The sequence below is a fragment of the Podarcis bocagei genome (genome assembly GCF_964188305.1).
Source record: "Podarcis bocagei genome assembly, chromosome: 9".
NCBI lineage: Eukaryota > Metazoa > Chordata > Lepidosauria > Squamata > Lacertidae > Podarcis > Podarcis bocagei.
Window position 1 is genome coordinate 24,492,125 of NC_138134.1, and position 18,577 is coordinate 24,510,701.

At 42.0% G+C, this 18,577-nt stretch overlaps 2 protein-coding genes across 3 annotated transcripts in view; one reads left to right on the forward strand and one right to left on the reverse strand.

Moving 5' to 3' along the window:
- The window catches only part of EXOC1L (exocyst complex component 1 like), a 107,567-nt gene that overhangs the window by 20,426 nt on the left and 68,564 nt on the right, over positions 1-18,577 (reverse strand). The gene's annotated exons all lie outside the window — the stretch shown is intronic.
- Positions 1-18,577, forward strand: part of LOC308594468 (cyclic nucleotide-binding domain-containing protein 2-like) — a gene marked incomplete at its 5' end in the record, with an annotated part of 41,248 nt that overhangs the window by 9,052 nt on the left and 13,619 nt on the right. The window contains 3 exons of the mRNA XM_081207532.1: positions 1,505-1,593; positions 4,202-4,352; positions 5,950-6,033. Of these exons, the coding sequence (XP_081063658.1) occupies positions 1,505-1,593; positions 4,202-4,352; positions 5,950-6,033 (324 nt within the window). The remainder of the gene's footprint in view (positions 1-1,504; positions 1,594-4,201; positions 4,353-5,949; positions 6,034-18,577) is intronic.

The following is an 18,577-nucleotide window of genomic DNA, read 5'->3' on the forward strand; positions in this document are numbered from 1 at the left end:
AAGGTGTTAGTAGCCTATGGTCAATAGAAAAAGGAGATGTGAAAAACAAGTATATTTAGCCAGGCAGACTGAGGTGGTGGTGGGGGACATGGACAGCTGTTTTGGCACATGAAAGTAGAATCTCAGTGAATTGGAGACTGTGTTATTGAAAAGATTTTGGCAGGCAGGAATAAATGAGCAACGACATGGGTTTGAATGATAACGGGATCACTGTACATACGACTGGTCCTTGCCACATTAAAACCAGTGGTTTTGGTGTGCTGTGCAATTAAGGATTTGACAGCTCAGTATCTTCTGGGGGACAAATCTGGAACTTCAGCTCATTTAAATTTGATGTGTTTGCATATTCTATAATTCTGCCTCAGCGTCCCCTCTGTCAATGGAAGTACCCGATATTCCTTTATTCTACATAAATGCTGTGAGGATAAATAGTGTGATTCAAAGACAAAAGAGAATACCACCATTTGGGACAGTAGTGTGGGCAGATAGGATCTTTAACAGCTGTATAAAAGGTAAAGGGACTCCTGACCATTAGGTCCAGTCGTGACCGACTCTGGGGTTGCGGCGCTCATCTCGCTTTATTGGCCGAGGGAGCCAGCGTATACCTTCCAAAATTCCCTATTAGGGAAGTTAAAAATGGTTTATTTACAAACTCTCCAAAGCTCAGATTCAGGTGCTTTTCCATACAGCATTCAGAAAAAGTTGCACAGGCAATAAAACTTGGCTTAGTTACAGTGGTGGAAGTTTGTAAATGATTGTTCTAGGAATTCAAGAGTGGCTTGTAAGAACTATGTTGTCTCAGCTTGGAGCAACCAACTCAGTCCTCTTTATACGTTACGTTTCTCATGTAGACTGGGGAAGAATAATAGGCCTGATTACCTAGTTTCTCCCAAGCTGGGTGGGAGTAAGCTAGCTAAGCCTGGCAAGACAGCTTACTCTATGGTGTTAACCCCTTCATGTAGTAAGTAGACTTAACTGGTTAGCATGCATATCTTTGGTATGATAAAATAAAGGCCCATAGTGGCTTTAAGAATCATATAATTAGGAAGTCACTTTACAATGTGTGGATTAGGTATCAGGATCTTTTGGTAAGAAAAACACCCAAATGGATTTCTCCAATGGAAGCGCAGGCACAAAAAAAGCTAAACATGGCAAATAAGTGGCTGAGATATTCAGATTTATTGGAAGAAGATGACAAGGGATTTAAGTTAAAATCATTTGAACAAATTAAAGACAAAGTAAATTGGCTTCAATATTACCAAATTAATGAACAAGCTGGGTGGGAGTGAGCTAGCTAAGCCTGGCAAGACAGCTTACTCTATGGTGTTAACCCCTTCATGTAGTAAGTAGACTTAAGCATGTTGGTTATATGAGGCTGGTTATCCCATAAATTGAACCACGGTCTTAATGACAGAAAGCTTCTAGTGTTGCATGCGTAGCACACAGTTTATCCAGCAGCGTCCACAAGCCCAGCTTTTAAGTATAAAATATTCTCTTCTTCCAGATACAAGCATGTTTGAAGACAAACAGAGCCTTTCAGTGCTTGCCTAGTGAAACACAACTCCAACTGTGCCAAGCTTTCATCTACCAAGAGTAAGTAAGAAGCCTGGGCGCTACCTGTGTATTGAGGATGGGATCCATTCCATAAGCTTCCTTCAGAAAGCTGGGTCAGAAGGTGAACATTTTTCAACAAGGCTGAAATCCTTTTGATTAAATATTTATCATACTTCAGAAATGCCCTGCCCTGTTAAAATAAAATATTGACAAGTGGAAGCTACATAATTCTTCTCTGGTATTCTATGATTTCAACAAGGAGCCTTCTAATGGAGAGCTTCTGGACCTTTGGTGACTAAGACAAAAAAAAGCAAAACCCAATTTAGTTAATAGGAACTGCTGCTCTCACAGAGTAATTTACAAAGCTGCATTAAAATTGCACGCTTTACAGCCCTTACGGTGTAAAATATGAATCATGCTTTTTAATTCTCGCCACACTTAATTGAACAAGGGAAATAATAATCCTCATTTTATACACAGAAAAATGTTGGGGTGAAGACAGATGTTACTTAAGGATACAAGCCATGGCAGGCTCTGCACCTGTGCTGTGAGCCTAGTTTTGTAATTTGCATGATAGGCATGCATATCCATGGCACAAATCGCTGATCAGTCTTGTCACTCGTATTCAGATAGTCTGCCTTCTCTAAAAAAAGAAAAGCTCATTCCATATATGTTTATCTGTTCATCACTCATTTATTTTTAAAAGAAATATGCATTATTTGAAAAGTCTTGCAAACCTGCAAACACTACCAAATAAGTTCTCTCCAAAGGTGTATCTTTTTAATTCAATCTGCACCGCACTGCGTAACTGTAAAGGTAAAGGGACCCCTGACCATTAGGTCCAGTCGTGGCCGACTCTGGGGTTGCGGCGCTCATCTCGCTTTACTGGCCGAGGGAGCCTGCGTACAGCTTCCGGGTCATGTGGCCAGCATGACTAAGCCGCTTCTGGCGAACCAGAGCAGCACATGGAAACGCCATTTACCTTCCCGCCGGAGTGGTACCTATTTATCTACTTGCACTTTGACATGCTTTCGAACTGCTAGCTTGGAGCAGGGACCTAGAAACGGGAGCTCACCCCGTCATGGGGATTCGAACCACCGACCTTCTGATCAGCAAGTCCTAGGCTCTGTGGTTTAATCCACAGTGCCACCTGCGTCCCGCTACGTAACTGTACACGTTTAAATAAAATTGTTTACAAAGCAGTAAAACTGCCTCTGCCATTCTTGCAGCCGTGCTTTGTAAACAAGACTCAGCAACTGGAAGTGACTTGTATAAATTCACATATCCAGGAAATTTCAGCGGTGCTATTTTAAGCCATTTCCTAAATTGCATAAATGGGTTACTAATTATTTCCAGGATTCAGTCAGGAACAAGGAGGGTCAGTCAGAAAGAGAGGATGGGACTTGTTAAAATTTCTGAATTCTCCATTTCCATTACCTACCAAGCATATGGGAAGAGGGTCTGGGAACACTTTATCAGGTTCTAGAGTGACTCAGGCCGAACTGAAAGTCCATTACAGTGAAGGAAAAAACTAGGACTGAATTATGCTTGAGGATTTTTATGTACAGTTAATAGCAACTCTGAGCTAATGTCAGTGTACTGGAAAAAGCAAAGATCACCAGTGTCAAAGGAATGATTCTTCAACGTCAACTTCATTGGAATGGTCATGTTGTTTGGGTGCCTGATTATCGTCTTCCAAAGCAACTACTCTATTCCCAACTTAAGAATGGAAAGCTAAAAGGTTAAAAAATGCAAATCTTAAAAAATGCAGTATAAGCACAGATAATTGGGAAACATTGCGAGCGCTCCAGTTGGAGAATAGCCTCTACCAAGGGCATCATGAACTTTGAAGAGGCACAAACTCAAGACGCAAGGGAGAAATGTGCTAAGAGGAAGGCACGCTTGGCAAATCCACACTGTGATCAACTCCCGCCTGGAAACCTATGTCCTCACTGTGGAAGGATGTGTGGATCCATAATGGGCCTCTACAGTCACTTACAGACACACTGTTAAGACCATGTTCATGGAAGACAATCTTACTTGGATATGAACAATTGCCAAAGAAAGAAAGAATAGTAACTCTGAATTCTGAACAGTGAGTTGCCGATGCAGAACTGTGTTACAAATTTGTACTGAGGCCAGAGCAATTTTATATGAGCACTGCCTGTTGATTTTAGTTCTTAACCAATATAGTCACTACAACCACCAGTAGTAGATGCTGGTGTTGTGGGAGCAGCCTATGGATAGTGTCAGTGAGGTTTATGCAGGCTTCCAAGGGTCTGTAAGTGGCCCTATAAGTGATCAGATTGATACACACACACACAGTCTCCAGCCTGAAAATGTCCCACAGCAATATACTTCTTCATTTGGCTGATATAAAAATGCCTACCAACAGAAGTCTTATTAAAATCAATGATATACTAACAGTAAGTGGTCATTGGATTGCTTCATTAGTGAGAAGGCTAATATTTTTTATTCTTTTACTTGTACTCTAAGATGGTTCTGTGGTTAGGAAGATCCACTCATAGGATAATAAATATTTTTTTAAATGATATCCACGCCTTGGCCACCAAACTACTAATAGCTGTATACGCATCCCTTTATTTTACCTGCAGTAATTTCTGTTGATGTTATATTTTCAAAACAGGTATGAAGCTGGGACAGTCATTATCCGTCAAGGACACGTAGCAACGGAATGCTATTTAGTGTTGTCTGGCAAACTGAAAATCGTTATAGATGATGCTACGATTTTAACCCCGGAAACATTATATGAAATTGAAGAGGGAAATTTTATAGGGGTAACTACTGCCGTCTATGTATTGTCAAACAATTTGTGGGAAATGGCCAAAGTATTGGGAACTGATTGAAAGAGTTGGAGATAACTGGAAGCTCCAAAGCCAGGACAAATTAAAAGGTAAGGTGCGAGATTGGCTACATTATGCTCAAATTCAAGAGGTATTTAAAATGGACAGAAAAGTGGGTTTCCAGTTGGAGAAATCGAAACTGGAGACGGAGCTGCTAGAACCAAAGACTAAGGTACTTTCGAGGATGTATGACTTGCTGCTTAAATGGAACACACAGGATGAAACAGTTAAATCTGCTATGATAAAATGGGCACAGGATGTGGGACACAACATTATGTCTGAAGACTGGGAAAGGTTATGGAACACCGGTATGAAATTCACGGCATGTAGTGCCTTGAAAGAGAACATTATGAAAATGGTATACCGGTGGTACATGACTCCAGTCAAGCTGGCTAAAATATATCATCTCTCTGATAATAAGTGTTGGAAATGCAAGGAGGCAGAAGGGACATTCTTTCACCTCTGGTGGACCTGCCCGAAAGTAAAGGCCTTCTGGGAAATCATACATAATGAGCTGAAAAAGGTATTTAGATATACCTTCTCTAAGAAACCAGAGGCCTTTCTCTTGGGCATGGTGGACCGGAAGGTGCCAAAGAAGGACAGAACCTTGTTTATGTATGCAACCACAGCAGCTAGGATTCTCATCGCTAAGTTCTGGAAAACACCAGATTTACCCACACTGGAGGACTGGCAGACGCAGTTGATGGACTATATGGAGTTGGCAGAAATGACTGGCAGAATCCGAGATCTGAGCGAAGAAACTATGGAGGAGGACTGGAAAAAATTTAAGGACTATTTGCAAAAACATTATAAGTTGTTTGAATGTTAAGATAGCGCACGATTAAGAAATGTTATGTTTCCGCAATTTATTTTAAGAAATGATAAAGTAAGTATTGATAGAAAAAACGAGAAATATTTGAAACAAATTATTATGTTTATTAAGAATGTCAAAATTAAATTACAATTTTTTGAAATTGGTAACATAATATATTTAAAGGTATAATAAGATGGGAAACAAGATAACAAATTGCTGAACTGGCTAGAACAATGAATGCAATGCTGAGAGGATGCGAGGAGGTCCAAAAGTGAATTGCTGAAAGATGTTAAGGAAAGTTTCATAACATTTTTTTTTCTTGTTTTTATTTTTCTTTATATATATATATAAAAAATGTTTCTTGTATGTTGCCATGTAAACAAATTTGTTAATCTATGAAAAGAAACGCAATAAAAAATCTATATAAAAAAAAAAAAAAAACAATTTGTGGGAAATGCTGCTTTTCAGTGTAGAGATATGAAAGAGAAGCTCTTCAGTGATATTTTCTTTTTCTGATAATTCTAATTACATGTTTTAAATAACAAGTAACCTCTCTACTCATGTGTTTTTGAGATGTTTTCTCAGTTGGGTGTCGGAGGTATTGTTTGTAGCTACTTCTATATTCTAATATACTGTAATTCTGGTAGTAAACTCTTGCACATACTGCTGTGCGATCCTATATGAAGATAAACTTGAAACTCTTTTTATTTCCCAAAGGAAACCTGCCTGCTGACTAATACAAGACGCCCTGCTTCAGTTATATGTAAATCTGATTCAGAACTTGCTGTGATTGACAAGGAGGTATGTACACAAATCACCCCCCTCAAATGGCACATGCATTTATTTTGGCTTACAGTGAAACGAACTGATTTTTCCTGTAAAAGGCTTTAAATAAACTTCATAATATGGTCATACAGTGGTACCTCTGGTTACAGATGCTTCAGGTTACAGAAGCTTCAGGTTAGACACCGCTAACCCAGAAATAGTAACTCAGGTTAAGAACTTTGCTTCAGGATGAGAACAGAAATCATGCAGCAGCGGCACGGTGGAAGCATTAGCTAAAGTGGTACCTAAGGTTAAGAACAGTTTCAGGTTAAGAACGGACCTCCAGAACGAATTAAGTTCTTAACCTGAGGTACTACTGTACTAAAGTTGCCAGGGATGAGTCTAATACCAGACAAACTAGCAAGATATGACATCCCAAAGCTAGATAAAGAAGAATACAGTGGTGCCTCGCAAGACGAAATTAATCCGTTCCGCGAGTCTCTTCGTCTTGAGGTTTTTTCTTCTTGCGAAGCACGGCTATTAGCGGCTTAGCGGCTATTAACGGCTTAGCGGCTTTAAGAAAAAGGAAACAAACTCGCAAGAACTCGCAAGACGTTTCATCTTGCGAAGCAAGCTCATAGGGAAATTCGTCTTGCGGAACGACTCAAAAAACGGAAAACTCTTTCGTCTTGCGAGGTACCACTGTATATAAACAGTTGTCCCTACAAGGATTGAGCCAGTCAGGATGCAGGCAGAAGGAACAAAGTGGGATTATTGTACTTCTTTTGGCCTGTCCATCACTGCAAGTGATTTGCTTGAAAAATGGTTCTAGACAGGTGAATAGCCGCATGCAGAGCTCCACTTCTTGTTTGGCAGGCACAGCCCCAATCAGAATATGAGACGTTCCTCTCATTTTGTGTTCAAAGAAGTGGCTTAATGGTTGTCCCAAGTGTCACCCCTTCAATACCCTATCAGCATACAGATAGCCATCTTCTGTTGTTGCTGTTCTAGAGCAGTCCTTACTAGGAACAAATCCATTGCTAAATTGTTCCAGTTATGAATATTTGTTTCCATCATATGCCATAGCAAGGTTTCAAATAGCTATGGACAGGCCAGCCTTGCATTCTCAGGACAGCGGATATAAATAGAATAATCAGATATAAATATGGTGGTGAACAAAAGAAAAATACATAATTGGCACAGGAGCAGCTATCATTAGCAGAAAATGCAGGTCAGCTAACATCACATAGATTCAAACGATAATCGTGCACATGAGGATAAACGCAGTTCAGTCTTGCCTTAGCACCAGCTATCAAAATGCCACCTTATTTTCAGTTGCAAATAAGTTCTCTTTTGCAGAGTTGACCTGTGCTGATGGTTCTTCAACAGCTGGTGGAGAAATGTATTTTAAACTGATTGAGTTATAGGCCAAGAAAACAACTTTAACCTTTGTGGCATATACAAGAGCCTCAGATTAAATGGGAACCAAATCAAATTAAACAGGACTTCCTTCAAAGTAAAGATGCATAGGATGACACTATAGAAATTCTCTTCAGCATGTTGTCACCCATCATCTGCTTATGATACTGTACTGAAGAAAACCATATGATCTAATCTGTACTGGCAGGTGAATTACCATTTGTCATATGAAGAACTCTAATGTGGAAATTCTTGCTTGTTTTTACAAGAGCAGTTTTTTTACTGCTGGGTCTTGGGCACATTATACACTCAGTTTCATGAGCAAAATAGGTGAGAAATCTTGACGATATGAACGGCTTACTCAAGCTAGGTATTTAAGTCATGAATCTGTGATTTTTGGGTATTGATATCTTATGTAGAAGCATCTGCCATTCTCTTCATCTACACCCTCCCCACCGCATTGTACTCTTCATTTTTCTGGTGAAGGAGGAATGAGTAGTATTAATTGTATTAGGACGTAACAGGGTAACACGCCTTTAATAGCTCCCATATAAAGTTATGAATATTATGTTCAGGTTGCAATCCTGTGCACACTGTCCATAGGGCAAGCTTCACTGGACTTTGGGACTGCCTTCTGAATGGACATTCATAAGATTTTAAAGCAGTAACAGGGATAGGAAAAGGGACAGAATTATCAGGTTCGATTTTTTTTAAGGGGCACAGGGAATGCTGCAGAATTTTTTCCAATCATGAAAGAATGTACAGTATAACTAAATGCTGCTTAACCATATCTATGCCAGCTACTCGTTCCTACTGAATACCTGTTCCTACTGCATACCCGCGCCAGCAGGAGGCGTGGTTGGCCTCCTGCGTCACTGTCCTGGCTGACGTGCCCTCGTCCATTGGGCCAGCCAATAGGGTTGGCTCGTGGGCGGGGTTGAGCCACATTCAAGTGGACGTGGCAGCCTCGTGTCTTCACTCTGCTTCCCAGTACCTCCAGATCACCTGCCCGCCCTCCCTTAGGTGAGAATGGTCATAATTCTTCCTTTTGACCTTGCTATGGGCCTTGGTTGGTTGCCTTGGTTGACCAGGGGGCCTGGTAGGAATTTTTATCCATTTGGCAAATTGGCACCAGTCTCTTGGTTTTTCGCCTCCCTCGGTGCAAATCGTCACAACTTTTCAGGTATTGGTGGTTAGGCATTGGAATATCTGTCGTGTGTTGGAGGGCAGGTCGTGGCCATCACCTACCCCCTCCCCTTGTTGGGTATTCCGTTAAAGGAATCTGGAGGTCATGGATCCTGTCCGATGCCCTGTCGGTGGCTAGGGCCATGGCATGACCCCCGGTGACATCAGGGGAAGCTTCCAGTTGTATTTGCATCAACAAGCTCCTCCCACTGGGTGTTAACCTTCAAATGACTCCCCGCTGTGCGGGGTGGGTTCATATGTTGATTGTTGATCCAATGCCTATGCCAATACCTCTCACATGCTGTAATCAATAAAGTTGTGGCCTTATTTAGCTCATTAACCTAAAATAAACATGTCTTGTGTCTTATTTATCCCAAGTGTGTGGAAGGTCCTCGACTCACAGCACATTGCTGCATGAGTAATAGAGTATTATGCACATTTATTGCATTATCTTCGATTACTCCTATGTACACAAGGTAATGTCAAATTTTCCAAATAAGGAGATCAGTGCCAGCTTTTCCACATCCTTTTCACTTAAGTATCAGCAATGTGCCATATACCCACAAATTCCAGTTGCTTGAAGTGAAAAACAGAAATGAGAATTACCTTTTCCAAATATTTTAAGAATGAGAACTTGCTTGATTTTCCTGGCTTATTAAGTTCTGGGAAGAAAAAAAAATGCATTAACAATGAATACTGCAATCTTGCGCCTTACCTTCAGGTAAGGCCTGATAAACATAATGAATACAATATAATGAACATATCCAAATAAATAAGGATTAAGCTGCACCTCACTTTGAAATTGCTGGTAATCTGGAAAGGATATACTAATCATTAGTATTTTAACTTTTAAACTGTCATGCACCTGTAAAAAAAAAGTCTATTAAGAGTCCTGTTTTGTTTTTAAAAATGAGAGAAGGGTAAAACGTATTTTATTAAATGAACTTTGTGAGAGATATAGTTCATGATGGTAGCAATGCAAGTGTTAAAGCAGAAATTCTCATTTTAGCAAAAAAGGTGTAAGAGGTCTGATGCAAAGTCTGTAGCAGAGGAATGGCTCAGAAGAATGCTACTGGAATTTTGTGTTCATCGGTAGAATCCTCCAAGCATGTGTTCATCGGTAGAATCCTCCAACACACCCATCCTTAAATTTTAGTGGAACTTGTGTGGTATTCGCTTCTAATCACCACTTAGAAACAAATTGAGACGGTCCGGCAGCAACAGTAGATGAAGGGTTATGTGCACTATATGTTCTTTATTTATTGCATTATGAAATATATCTCCATCGAATAATTAGATTTTAGCAGGTTATCTTCTTCCGAGAAAGGGAGAGTGTTTGCCAGTCACCTATAGGAACGTTTAGCTCCACTAACCTTTATGTATTATTAATATTTTAGACTCAGCAGTGCCTTCATTCCTCTTGTTTTATATTGCAAGAGACTGAAGCTTAAACTCTATAGGAGTATGCCTACTTAGGGGAATTGAATAATGGAATAAAGAAATAAAAAGGTACTTTAAAAGCCTTCTAAACTCCTGGGGCTGGGGGGGGAAGGAGGAGGCCTTTATAAATGTTTTCACTTCACAACTGCAAGTAGTGCAAATGAACAGCACAGAAACAAAATTCATGGGCTTTCTAAAGGAAGTTGACTGTATTACCCAAGATGATTTACTATCCTGGCACTTAGGTGTAGATTAGAGCTACTCTGTTTATCAAAATTACAGCCTAAGCCTGACCTAGAGGGAACACTTTTTAAAACAGAAACATATTTATCATTTAGACAGAACAACCCTTTGGCATTTTACAACCCCCTCAATGTCTGAATTTCAGGAATTCATTTCTATTCCACACAAGAACACCACCGGGCTCCTCCAGACGACCTATTAATTCAGTATTCATCTTAACTCGCTTCCACAAAGCTTACGCAACAGGGAGACTATCTCTGGTCTTGAGCATTTGTTCTGATTTGTTTACAAGGTGGTTATACAACAATGAGCAGTCATCTTGCATCCAACATAATTTGCTTGCAAGGTGTTCCTGTTAATCATTTGTTCATTCCAGCACTTTCCCCATCACTTTCCTAACTGGAAAAAGTCTGGGGGAATTTTTGTTTTGATTTTTGAAGTGGGTTTGTTGCACTAGGGTAACTGTGATTCGAGGACCCGATCCCCGCTTGGGGAATAAAGACACGTGGACACAGAATGTAAGGTTAATGGGTAAGGTAAAGGCCACAACTTTATTGATTACAGCATGTGAGAAGGTATTGGCTTAGGCATTGGACCACGGAACATTAGACTCCACCCACTCGTAGAGGGGTGAGTCTGAGGAGGGATTAACCACCAGTAGGGGAAGCCTGTTGATGCTATTTTTTTTAAAAAAAGATATTTATTAAAGTTTTAAACAATAAAATAAACCTACCAATCAAACCAAAGAAGAACATTATCACACTCAAAACAAAACAGAAAAATACAGTAAAAGACATAGAAAAGATAAGAGATAAAAAAAATAAGAAAAAAACATAAAAATCCAATTTTTTACTTATTATTTTCATAACCCTTCTTCCTGACTTCCTCACATCTCCCTTTTTTCTGTTCCTTTTTACACAATCATGTTCAGCAATATCTTACCCTCTTTCAAATCTTGGTCTATATTATACATTTCAACCCATTGTGTCTCCAATTTTTTCCCTTTATATCCTTTTGTTTACATTTGACACAGTGTAATCTAATTTTTTCACCCTTGTCTTTTGAAACATTTGTTACATACTTCTATTACCTATGTCACTGATGCCACATTGTCTTTATATCTTGCATCATTTTAGCATTCCAACATTTTAACATTCCAACATTTTACAATGTTTTGGCAAGTAGTCTTTAAACTTCTTCCAGTCCTCTTCCACTAACTCTTCTCCCAGGTCTTGGATTCTGCCAGTCATTTCTGCCAATTCCAAGGAAGCCTGTTGATGCTAATCCAACTATAGGCTCTCTTCCTGATGTCACCGAGGGTCGTGCCATGGCCCCCTGCCACACGGGCATCAGACAGGATCCACGACCGCCGGATTCCTTTAGCGGAATACCCAAAATTGTCGGGGAAGGCAATGGCCACACCTTGCCCCCCAAAACACCAAGAACACATTCCAATGCCCAACCGCCAAATACCACGAAAGTTGTGACGGTTGCTATGAGGTAGGCGAAGAAACCCAAGAGGCTGGGCCAATTTAGCCAATTGGAAAAAACTCCTACCAGGCCCCCTGGTTAAACAGGGCGACCAACCAGAGGTCCATAGCAAAGTCTCAGGATCAGCTAATCTAAAGGGAGTGGAGGGTGGGTGACTCGAAGAATATGTGTGTGCAATGGTGGGGATGGCTGGTGCGGCTGCGCTTGAGCAGCAAGCCCCACCCCCGCCAAGCTTCCCTATTGGGTGCCCAACCGGGGAGGGGCATGGCGCCAGCCCTGGAGTTGAAGCAGGGGGCGGAGCGCCCCCTGCATGATGCAGGAATCATCTCCCGCTCTCAACCCCTCCCCTCCTGGGAGGAGGAAAGCCTAAAGCACTTTAATTGTTTTAATTGCATGCACCTAAAGTTGCATTTCCTGACAACCTAGCAGATCGAAAGCACGTCAAAGTGCAAGCAGATAAATAGGTACCACTCAGGCGGGAATGTAAACGGCTTTTCCGTGTGCTGCTCTGGTTCACCAGAAGCGGCTTTGTCATGCTGGCCACATGACCCGGAAGCTGTCTGCGGACAAACGCCTGCTCCCTTGGCCAATAAAGCAAGATGAGTGCCGCAACCCCAGAGTCGGTCACGACTGGACCTAATGGTCAGGGGTCCCTTTACCTTAAAGTTGCATTATGCACTTGAGCCTCTCCCACAAATTAGTGGATTGTCTATTAACAATTTAATATTGCTTTGTATTATATTATTACTGTAAAATAAATAAATATCTTTGAAAAGCATGGATACTTTGTAGGTGTGGGGGAGGCCCAGTCTTCAAGTCACTATCTTACTGATAAAGCACCTTAACACTTGGCTTGAAAATATCATTCCTGTGTAGTGTTTTATTTCTAAAAAGGCATGGGACAGAAGTCTGCTTGGAAACCATATTTACATGCCTGGAAACCCTGGTCAATAGTCACAGCTGTCTGAGAGCTGGCTTTGGCTTTTCTGTGGTACAAAATAAGAATACTACTGTTTCACATGTTCAAAACCCTGCCTGCGACCTGGCTTTGAAACAGATTCTGGGGCTGAGCTCTGACCAGCCCTGCTTCAAAGTAAGCCTTGCGTAAGTAGTTCATGTCGTGCCATGCTGACTGTTAAGATGAGGAAGAGCTATCTGATAATTAGACTGGATTGACATTAAGTTGATGTATGTTTTATAGTGGTCTATTAATCAGAGCTTGATGGATCCCGGAAGTTTATTCTTCAAAACATTTGGATGGAGAGTTGTTTAGAGACACTTAACTAAAATTGTTTACTAATGTTTTATGATTCATCTCATAAAATCCCTGTCCTGTGGACTAGGAAAGCCTGCTGTATTTAAAAGATAAATGGTAAAAGCTGGATTTATCATGTCTTCTTTTCACTATGAATCGGATTAAATCATCCAGCATAGTGCTCCGTGCATTCATGCAGCTCTCAGTAGGTTACACTGGGCCACCTCTCAGTTTAATTACCTTGCAGGGTTATTCTGGAGATAAAATGAGCAGCTGGAAAGAACCAGGAAAGCCAGCTGAGCTCAAATGGAGGACGTACGGAATCACAGAAACATGATTAACAGAATAAATGAATTAGTTTTGCTTCTTTCTCGTTATTCTGAAACCCCAATCAGGTTGAATAACAATACTGGCCTTCTCCAGCTCTTTCTCTCATGCCACTAAAAAAACCTCCCTCTCTTGAATTTTGATGTTTAGAAGATGCGACAACAAATTGCCCATAGTGACCCTACTGCCTCCAAACTTTGCATACCCACAAAAAGACCTATATCGTTGATTTGACACATTAGCTCTAATAGCAGCCGGATTCCAAATAGCTTGATTCAGTGAAAGTGGGACAGACAGTTCATCGTGTCGTAAAACTGATTTAGGGCTTTGCCACTGGAAACTATAGACTGGGTAAATCACAATTAAATGCAGTCCTTTTGTTTTGTTCTTTTAAAAGTTGCTTGCACATGGAAAAACAGATGTCATAAAGGGCATCTTCTTCAACATGTTAAGAGTTTTGTGTGTAAAATATGAGAGGAGCACTAAAACTAGCAACCTCACACTTGCAGGTCTGAAGTGATACAGTCCAGGAATAGTTTTACATTGTTTTCTATAATGGGATTTAAACATGATTGCTCATAGGGAAATGATGTGACAAATATATTAGTTTACATACACAATGTCTTACATAACTTTTGATGCTTTATTCCTATAGCACTTTCCTTTGTGAAAATATCAGTTCATGTTCTGATTTGAGTTGCCAACACATTCAGCATAAACCACCAGGAATGGAAGCCGTGCGAGTTTAATATAATTAAATGAGAGTTATACAACACTTAAGCCGAATTTGTATTAAATTGTGATCTGCATTCTAAAAATTACCTTGCAAGCTGATAAACATCTTCCTGTGGTTAACTACAAGTTACAAATTGTGAATCGGCAATATAATTTTATGATTGTTACTGAGGAAAGATACTTCCAAGAGATGAAAATGAGCTTTCAGGGAAAACAAAGAGTTGGATTTTCTTCCCTTCAGTCTCTAATCCCATTCTGGTTTGGATCCAACATGCACTTAAATGTACTGGAAACGAAAGCTGGTGGTTTCTCTCTTGCACGCGGGTACATTTAGGGTCCATTAGCACATATTGTTCATATATTCCTGTAATGATTTCCATGCAGAAGTGCTGTGTGCGAATGGCAGCGGCGAGGAAACACTATGCTAGTAAGCCTAAGGCTGCAATCCTGCACCTACTTTCTAGGGAGTAAGGCTCATCGAACTCAAATGGACAGAGAGATAGGATTGATCTCTGGGAGCAAAAATTAAACGGAACAAAAACTTCTGGGAACATCTGTGTCATGTTGAGCTGCCTGCATCCACACCATTCACACAGTGCGTTTGCACAGGAATCCCCCCCCCCCCGTGGCATGAGCTGTGGAAACAGATAAGGTAACATTTGGGGCTTGGAAAGCCACTACAGTGGTACCTCAGGTTAAGAACTTAATTTGTTCTGGAGGTCCATTCTTAACCTGAAACTGTTCTTAACCTGAGGTACAACTTTAGATAATGGGCCCTCCCGCTGCCACCACTGTACGATTTCTGTTCTCATCCTGAAGCAAAGTTCTTAACCTGAGGTACTATTTCTGGGTTAGCGGAGTCTGTAACCTGAAGCGTCTGTAACCCGAGGTACCACTGTATTCATGTCAAGTTTTCTGAGAAAATAAATGCCAGGATAGGGCCAGGAGAGCCATGACTTTGAAAACTGCACCCTGTCAGATCTGTTTCTCTGTTAGGCACTAGGATGCCTGTTGTTGTTTAGTCGTTTAGTCATGTCCGACTCTTCGTGACCCCATGGACCACAGCATGCCAGGCACTCCTGTCTTCCACTGCCTCCCACAGTTTGGTCAGACTCATGTTTGTAGCTTCGAGAACACTGTCCAACCATCTCGTCCTCTGTCGTCCCATTCTCCTTGTGCCCTCCATCTTTCCCAACATCAGGGTCTTTTCCAGGGAGTCTTCTCTTCTCATGAGGTGGCCAAGGTATTGGAGCCTCAGCTTCAGGATCTGTCCTTCCAGTGAGCACTCAGGGCTGATTTCCTTAAGAATGGATAGGTTTGATCTTCTTGCAGTCCATGGGACTCTCAAGAGTCTCCTCCAGCACCATAATTCAAAAGCATCAATTCTTCGGCGATCAGCTTTCTTTATGGTCCAGCTCTCCCTTCAAAGTGGGATTTGGTCCAGCTCTCACTGCAAAGTGGGATTTTGTGCCTCCTGGTGCCAAAGGAAGGAAGTGCCAGCCAAAAGGAAATTGTCTGCTCTCCATCTCTTATAGAGTGTCGGTTTGTTTCCTGCCTTCTCTCAAAGCAGAATTTTTTTTTCATATTTGGTGCGGCCTCTTTCTTCTAGCCTCTTCCTCTGTCTACAGCTGTGCCTGCAATGCTTAAAGGGAGGGGGTGTTTATGAAATTTTCACCCCACTCCCCGACTTCGCCGTTTCCTCTCATCTTTTTTATGTGTCAATTGCTCCCTCAGTAACAGCCTCCTCTTGAATACTCTCGGTTTAGGGGCAGCCCATTGTGCTTGTCTGTATTTTGTCCTTCCCTTTTTTTACATTTATCCGCTATGTTCCACCTCAAACGTGCCAGTTTGTCATTGTCCTTGCACCTGGGCCTCCTGCTTCCTCAACTTTTGTCTTCTGTGTCGTTTCTCAGCTGTTGATTGTGAGACGTTATGCCAAAAGCTTTGAAAAATATATATTTCTCATTGTGGCGTTTGCCCATTTTGGGGGGATACGTTTATATTGGGGGAGAGAAAGGGTTAATAGGTTGACCAATAAGAAAGCCCAGAGGCGGAGCCTACCTGATTTTAAGGCTCAGCCCAGAGGTTTTGACAGTGAGTTCGGTTGGTTCTTTTCGGAGGGGAGATAGAGGAATCAGAGTACATTAGAGACGGACAAGACTGAGAGGAAATAGAGTGACATCATTTCAAATATATGTGTTTGAAATAAACTTTAATCTTCATTGTTAACTCTACCTGACTAAGACTCAGTTCTTCACTGGGGAGCCGTGGGGTTTTTCCTACACTTGTGCCCTCTTCTTCAGAGGCGTGCATGCTTAGAGAGCTGGCTGCTATCTTGGCAAGGCATGGTGGTGCAAGCTGCCAAAATTTGATGGCTTGGAATACACCACTCTGGCCACCATTTTGAGCATGCAGTGAGTGGCAGGAACACTGCGCAAGGCCCTGTCAGATCCACAGTGGTGATGGCGGCAGATAGGAAGACCGCATGAGGCCCAAACGGCGTGGCTTGGGTGTGGTGGGCAGGGGTTCTGGACTCTTAGCACCTGTCCTGGCTCTCACTGGAGGATGAAGAACTCGGACCCAGTATATGGTATCTATCCAAAACTTTAATGCTTAAATCGGCATAGTAACTAGGGTTAGAAGGCACAACAGGTGCTATGCACGGCTGTGCAAGCTAAGGTGTTGATCCAGCTAGTGACATTCTCATTGGTACCCATAGTATGGGAATGGCTGGTTAGCTGGTCAGGGCGTGAGCGGCTGTTGTGGCCTGTTGCAGAGAACTCCCACCCCCCAGGGAGCAATGCCTGGGGACCAGCGGCCAGCTGACTGGGGAATTCCCAGGCTGGCCACTGGGGATTGGCAGATTTTTCTGCTAGCTGATTGATTTGAATTCCAGCTGGGCTGAGTGGATGGAGTTTGAGGAGTGCATAAAGGCCAGCTGCCCCTGACCCCAGAGACCTCAGGTATATGTTTGTTTATGGGGCAGTCTTAAAAGGTAAAGGGACCCCTGACCATTAGGTCCAGTCGTGACCAACTCTGGGGTTGCGGTGCTCATCTCGCTTTATTGGCCGAGGGAGCTGGCGTACAGCTTCCGGGTCATGTGGCCAGCATGACTAAGCCGCTTCTGGCAAACCAGAGCAGCGCATGGAAATGCCATTTACCTTTCCACCAGAGCTGTACCTATTTATCTACTTGCACTTTGACATGCTTTCGAACTGCTAGGTTGGCAGGAGCAGGGACCGAGCAACGGGAGCTCACCCCGTCACAGGGATTTGAACCGCCGACCTTCTGATCGGCAAGTCCTAGGCGCTGTGATTTAACCCACAACGCCACCTGCATCCCTTGGGGCAGTCTTACATTTCTTTAAAAACAAAATTACTTGTTTTTTAGCATTACAGTGGTACCTCTGGTTACATACGCTTCAGGTTACATACGCTTCAGGTTACAGACTCCGCTAACCCAGAAATAGTACCTCGGGTTAAGAACTTTGCTTCAGGATGAGAACAGAAATTGTGCTCCGGTGGAGCGGCAGCGGCAGGAGGCCCCATTAGCTAAAGTGGTGCTTTAGGTTAAGAACAGTTTCAGGTTAAGTACAGACCTCCAGAACGAATTAAGTATTTAACCCGAGGTACTACTGTATATTGAATCTTCTGATAATGGCTGGAGGAATTAGAACTGCATTTGACAGAAATTTACTCTGATAGGAGTATGCGGGGGGCGGGGGGGCGGGGACTGTGTGCAGCAGAAACAAACAAAAAGGCGAGAGAACAGTATTCAGCAATTCCATGCCCCAGAAAGTGAGAGGCTCCTCTAATGTGTGTTAAGTGTTTGTTTCTCAGAGGAAACAAGAGTTATCAGGTCATGAAGGTGAAAAAGACTTCTGGAAAAAGATCACCCCTTCCAACGCTTACGTCAAAATGAACATTTAAAGAAGTGGAATATTAATACTTATAGAATTTCTTCATGCATTTTTAATGACTCCTAGCTTTTGTAGCTGAATCTGTAGTGAATGAAGGTACAAGAGGTTGAGTCATCACATTGGTAGCTGGTGCCAACTTCCAGGCATTAACTTTAATTATTTATGGGTTTTTTGCTGATAGAAGTTATGGCACATTTTAGAAAGCGAAGATTCTGCCTTGCTCAAGCAAAGGCCTATCACCTGGCTCAGTGGCTGAGGTTAACAGAGGGAGAAATGCCGCCTTCACTTTTGCCATCAAATCAGAGCTGCTCGTTTGTATCTTTGCCCTTTTTGGTCTGGTCCATAATCAGTAACTAGTAATAATGTTTCCTAATATATTAATTGTTACTAAAGGATTGAGAGCGATCCACAATATTCTCCTTCCACCTTTCTGCCATGCAGAACCCCCCCTTCCCTTTCCCATATTATCCATGCTGTAATGTTGCATATGCTCCGTGGCAAATGCTAAGCTCCTTCTGAGCCCGGGGGTCAGGATGGCATGCACCCAGACTGGCACAGCCAGCGCA